The 6,000-nt window shown below is 30.9% G+C and overlaps 2 protein-coding genes across 3 annotated transcripts; one reads left to right on the forward strand and one right to left on the reverse strand.

Annotated features, from left to right (window-relative positions):
- Nucleotides 1-175: 175 nt before the first annotated feature.
- LOC108569249 (stromal interaction molecule homolog) lies at nucleotides 176-4,015 on the reverse strand. 2 transcript variants are annotated; one of them, XM_017930727.1, is made up of 10 exons: nucleotides 3,402-4,015; nucleotides 3,190-3,335; nucleotides 2,901-3,133; nucleotides 2,736-2,848; nucleotides 2,392-2,651; nucleotides 2,161-2,328; nucleotides 1,844-2,105; nucleotides 1,617-1,676; nucleotides 708-825; nucleotides 176-642 (listed from the first exon to the last, which is right to left on the reverse strand). In XM_017930727.1, the coding sequence occupies exons 1-10, from the start codon at nucleotides 3,589-3,591 to the stop codon at nucleotides 312-314; spliced, it is 1,881 nt and encodes a 626-aa protein (XP_017786216.1). In that variant the 5' UTR covers nucleotides 3,592-4,015; the 3' UTR covers nucleotides 176-311. The 2 variants fall into 2 exon arrangements, with proteins under 2 accessions (XP_017786216.1, XP_017786217.1); XM_017930728.1 differs by lacking the exon at nucleotides 1,617-1,676.
- A 381-nt stretch (nucleotides 4,016-4,396) lies between these two features.
- On the forward strand, nucleotides 4,397-5,646 carry LOC108569247 (cilia- and flagella-associated protein 97-like). Its single transcript, XM_017930725.1, has 2 exons — nucleotides 4,397-5,218; nucleotides 5,291-5,646. Exons 1-2 carry the CDS (start codon nucleotides 4,664-4,666, stop codon nucleotides 5,348-5,350), a joined length of 615 nt encoding a protein of 204 aa, XP_017786214.1. The 5' UTR covers nucleotides 4,397-4,663; the 3' UTR covers nucleotides 5,351-5,646.
- The last annotated feature ends 354 nt before the right edge of the window (nucleotides 5,647-6,000 follow it).

Here is a 6,000-nt window from a genome sequence, read left to right on the forward strand (position 1 = left end):
AACTCAAAAATTTTTCAATCCATTCATACCTAGGTCACGTGATACGCTACTATTATTATTATTGTTTTTACTATAAATCATTTGAAAACACTACCAAATAAATATAATATATATATATATCAAATAAAATTGCATAAAATTATAGAAGTTGAATAAAAATAGAATAAAATTATAATCTATACCACAATTCAGAACTGGAAGACATGACAATTTTTGTTTTGTTTTTAATACAAAAAAAAAAATTGCAATAGATCACGGGTTAAAGGATAATCATTAAAATTTTCTAAATAAATTATTGCAATCGGTCGTCGTTAATCTTTAGCTTTGCTCTTCTTTCCGAATCCGAACAATTTCCTTTTCTTCTTCTTGACATCGTCATCTACGACGGACGAATCGGTCGAGTACACGTCGTCTTCGGCGCAAGCAGTTTCTTTAATGACTTTCGGCTTCGCAGCTTGAGGCCGTGTATTCTCTAATAAGATTTCCCCTTGGACGGCTTTTGGTCTATAACTTATTTCGGAAATATTGGAATCGTGCGATTTTGACCTATTTATTGCACCTGTTGGTTTCGAACTGCTCACTATACTGTTATTGCTTACACTTCTAACTGATATATTTCGTGCCGCAACTGGAATTTCTTCACTAGAATCGTGAAAAATATTAGTTTTTGGTTTTATTACGATAACAATAATATGATTAACTGTTACCTTTCCGAGCCAACTATAAATTTTATTGGTTTTTCAGTCGTATCCTCTTCTTGTTTACTAGCTTCGCTTCCAGAAGAATCCACTTCTTTCCATTGAGTCTGATTGATCTCCATTGGTCCTACACAGATATGTTGATTGTTCTAAATAATAACTATCACACGTATAAATTTCTATATATAGATCAGTCTCTATGAATTACTACTATACCAATTACTATACTTTCAACGGATTACACAACAACAGTACTACAAAATCTATCAACTACAACGGATCATTACACACACATTCCCAAGCGAGTTATTTGAAGCGATGTATTCATATAATTGTCTCTTACCTTCTTACTTATTCTAATTGTATAGTGTATTAAAATTATATTGCTGCAACTAGTAACAAACAAAAACGTAATAAAATGAATATTGGATCACTCGAAAGGAAACAAAGTAATAAAATTATACATTCAATAATTATAAATGTTATTTTGAATTTAATGTGCTTTAATATTAATCGAAAAATAAAGACGAAAAATACAGGCAAAATGAATCCTAAACTTGAAACAACTCTTAGATGAAAATATAATAATTATAGATAATAAACTCTCACTATAAATACACTTTTTTTTTTAAATATATATAGATCTCTAATATTGTACATATTCATTAACTAATTTTGGCAATTGAATTAATTCTTTCTTAATTATTTAAAACTTGATATACCAAAACTTATAATTGTATCTATGAGTCGCTACTTATTATCAAACCACCTCATTTAACACAATTAAGAATGTAAAATGCAAATTATAAAAAAAACTATTAAGCAAATTATTATAATATATTAAATCAATCCGAATCGGGGAAAAGTAGAATCACTCTGAGTAATCGTGAGCTTCATCGTCAAAAGATAAGTTCTTACCTGCAGTTGTGTAAATAGAACTGGCTTCGTCATCTAAATCATCTTGACTACTCATTTTCCCTACAATGGCAATAATTTAATATTCAATCTTTAAAACTACTGTCTAAAATAACATGACATTGACTAGAAGTGTTAATATCAATATTCTACTAGAGACTTTAAACTGTGTGTTAGTAAAGAACAGAACATTAATTAGAAGAGAAAATAAGTGTTCAATTTACATTTACCTCTCAATGCAAATGCTCGCCCGTTCAAGTTTCTGTACAAGATACTTTCTAGATATTGCAGTCCGTTATTGCTAATTACGTTGAAGCCACAGAGTAATTCTACTTGCTTCCATCTGTGCGCTCTTTCTTGAAGTTCCTGAGTTACTTCACTTAGAGATGTTCTAGCTTCAACTATACTTCTATCCACCTCATCAATAGACTTGCCGTGCGTCGATACAAAAGCTCCAACTAAACTAGATCTTTTCTTCCGCAATTTTTCGCACTACAAATTCACATATTAATATTTGGACATTTACGTTGCGTTGCAATGAACGTACTGCTTCTCTTGCTTGCTGCAACTGTTTCTCTGCAGATATCTTCTTTTTGATATATGCTTTATTTTCTATTTCATGCGTTAACTGAAGCCATTGTTGAAGACCTGGCGGTGGTGACCAACACCTGTCCTTCAATTCACCTTCTGCTATTTGAAGTTCTGTTCTTAACATCTAATAAAATGAATAAATACATAACTTCTGATCAACAATAATGAAATGAATAAAATATAATACCTCGATTTCAGCTTTAAGTTCTGTAACTTCTAAATCAGAATTTGATTTGTGCAAATCTCGTTGTTCACTGGCAACGTTTTCTTTTGCTAACCTGGCTTCTTCCAACTCCTTTTGCAGCGTCTCCAGGCCTTCCAAATCTCTATTCATGCGATTAAATTTCCTTTTAAATTTGTTGTTCTGTTGCAAAGCATACCAGGAACCAATACCACCAATAATAATGAGGGTAATAAGTGTAAAATCTTTCCAATAATGTTGACTATCTTAAATAATATAGTTGGATATTAACTTTAAATATTTTTATATCAAATGATTTTGGTTGAGAGATATTAAGTAAAAATAAGTACCTTTAGGTGGCCCAAACAGAACAACATCCATTGCTTTCAATGAAATTTTCTGTTTATGAATTGGGTCCTTGATTCCAAGCATACTCAAGTAATGCATATTATTAGCAGCCAATCTACAATAACATTCTTGTACACATTGAAAAATACTAGTTTCGTGAAAATTACCTAGGTAAATTAGCACCTGTAACTCTATGCCTAATGAAATGATCAACATATTGAGGCAACTCCACACAAACAGTAAGCCAATCTGTAGTTTGTTCAATAGTCCAGTTGTGAACTTCTGACCTCAACCAGGCCTCCCACAATTCCTTAACTGATATATGCATATCATCATTAAAATGGAAGACTTTTTGTCTCTTTTCATACCCTGAATCCAGCTTCAAATCCTCCCTTAAAAACTACAACAACAAACAACAAAAAAGGTGATTTTCGTATTGGATTTCAGTCAGCTTACATCTCCAGTTTCTGACAGATCTATATTTCCATTAGCATCATCATCCAACTGCTGATGCAAAGCCCTAATAGCTTCTAATCCCAGCTTATCATTGGAAGCCATTGCTAAGCAAGTGAAGTCATCGTTATTGCAAGTTTCATGTAAATCTACAATAGAATTCATATGTTATATATATTCGAGTCCCAGTGTTAACAGTAAATACATTCACTTACTTTCATTATTGACTGCCTGATTAATTGACTCACTGAGCATAGTGTAAGTACTTTTCTCCCTGTTCATCCGATATTTGTTTTCATTATCGTTCTTCAGTTTATCGGGTTCATCTTTAGTTGTGTGACCATTGCACCAGTAAATTGTAAAAATTAACCAAAATATCAAACGGTTGCTATTCATTTTGAGCATAGATTTCCTTCCACTATAACCTCAAACTTCCCAATATAAATATATTACGACAAAAAAAAAACAGAAAACGAAAACACTCTTCATAACATAATAATAATACTGATCTCAGGGATTTACATTATTTTGACATTTGCTAATGCGGATGATAGAAAAGCAACCGGGATTTACGATTACAACTATTTCGAACAGCTCGATTCTCAAGGTTGCCGACTACTTTAATTTAATTCTTCTTCTTTTTGGTCGCTGATGACAAACTTATCGAAAAGAAATCACCAATTCTACAATACTAATTTCAATTCCAAATAACGTTTTTAAAACACTACACGTTACCAGCAAAATATTTAACAATTTCTAAATAATATACTGTTGCTGTATTTATGTTTGTAGCAAATATTGTATCTAGATATAAAACCATATAAAATCTACTACGTATACAATTTAAATATAAAACACAAATAAAAGATAATTTTTAAACACTAATGCGCGTGTGGTTGCGTATCTGTAATTAACCACAAACTAAAGTAATTATCTAAAAATCACTGATAATTTCATTTTATTATTCAGAGAACACTATAAATTGCTTATCAACATTACTACTGCTCAAATAATTGTTTTCATGTATTGCTGCATTCTCAATTGTAATTAATTCATTAACGTATAAGTCGAGGTTAATTTAAACATTGGATTCATGTCCTTCTATGAATCAAGCAGCTATATTTGATTTATGTTACTCATTCCAAGGCTTACTACAAAAAAAAAACAATCCAATGATTTTATAAAAGTATATCATCCTAATAGTATTTCTATTCTATAAGATCATTAGAACATTTTTATTATAAGAAAATCTGACTTCTGTATTCTTATAATATTTTACAAACTCTTGATAAAGTATGGTAAATCGGATCATTTATAAAAAATAGGGTAGATGAATTCCCAACATCCGGCACAAAATGTTTGAATTTCACTATGAAGCGCACTTGAAGAATTATAAAACACGGAGAGGTGGCAACCCTACAAGTATGTAGTTATGGAAACGAATAAACGGATATGAATCAAACGATAATTATATTGTATGAAAGTAACTTATGGAAACGATGAAACAAAAATAACAATTTTGAGTGTCACGTCCATTTTACAAAGTTATTATAAACACAGCATGTCTACGGCAAGCAGTGAATCCGAACGAGGACCGAGCGCCGATTCAAAACGAAGCCTGAAAATTAAAAAAGTTAGAAAGCAAACTAAGTTACCATCAGAAACCCTGAAGAAGGAAATTGCAGACAATTGCAACATTCTAGAAAATTTGCTGAGCAGCGAAGAATCGGATGGAAACATCAGCAGTTCGGAATATTCCGAAGACGATCTGTTGAAGAACGAGGAGAACGAAGAATTTATATTGGATTTCAATTTGATCAGTAATGCTCTGCAGAAGACGCAAATTGAAAGTAAACCGGCGTACGATGTCGAGTTGCGAGAAATCGAGCGCAAAAATAACATTCTGATGCAGAAAATATTGAGGCACAGCAAGAGACCGAGCCAATACAAGTTGGCACCGCAACATTCGAAAGTTTCCAACAGTCTGGTGAACAGGAAGAAGCAGCAGCAGAAAATCGAGAAAGACAATTTAGTGAGTTTGGAAACAGATCAGCAATTAATGATAATAATAATAAGATAAATTAATCTTGTTGCGTATTTTCAGATCCTCTTAAAGAAAATAAAGAGCGTCAAACCGTTTGGTCTGAGCGTCGCAAAGAAATAGCGGATGTATAATAAATTAGATATTTATTCATATATTTTACAAATTTTTTAAATATATTTTAATCTCATATAAAAAAAAACCTCATTAATTGGGGGGGATTCAGTACATCTGTTATGGAATAAATGAATTAGAGATTGTGACCAATCGATGTGAGATGATTAATAATAGATTTAGTAATAGGTTTAGAACGAAATATTGCTACGACAAAAACCGATAAACAAAACCTAACTGACATATTAACAATTATAACAAATCATACAAGATAAATAACAAACAAGCAGAATATATAATGTATTCGTAAATATGTTAATAAAATAAATGTTGTAAACGTACAAATATAAACAAATTCGTCAGAACATTTTTTTCAATATAATAATAAACTCATATTTCATGATAATTACGTATTCCTTCCTGTCTCTCGCTCAATTAAACACTTCCTTTTTTCTTTTACAAAAATATTCTCAATTTCATTCACTCCTCGTTTTTTTTTTCTTTCTTCCTTCTTTCTTTAAACATCACATCAATATATGAGCAAAATGTACATATTAATAAAAAAATATATTATAATATTTATGTTGTTACGATATGTACTTATAATAATAAAACAAAGACCATAATGTAAGGCACTAGTAAAAATTTTATTTTTTTTT

The sequence above is a fragment of the Nicrophorus vespilloides genome, unplaced genomic scaffold, assembly GCF_001412225.1.
Source record: "Nicrophorus vespilloides isolate i.1.1-1 unplaced genomic scaffold, Nicve_v1.0, whole genome shotgun sequence".
Classification (NCBI taxonomy): Eukaryota; Metazoa; Arthropoda; class Insecta; order Coleoptera; family Silphidae; genus Nicrophorus; species Nicrophorus vespilloides.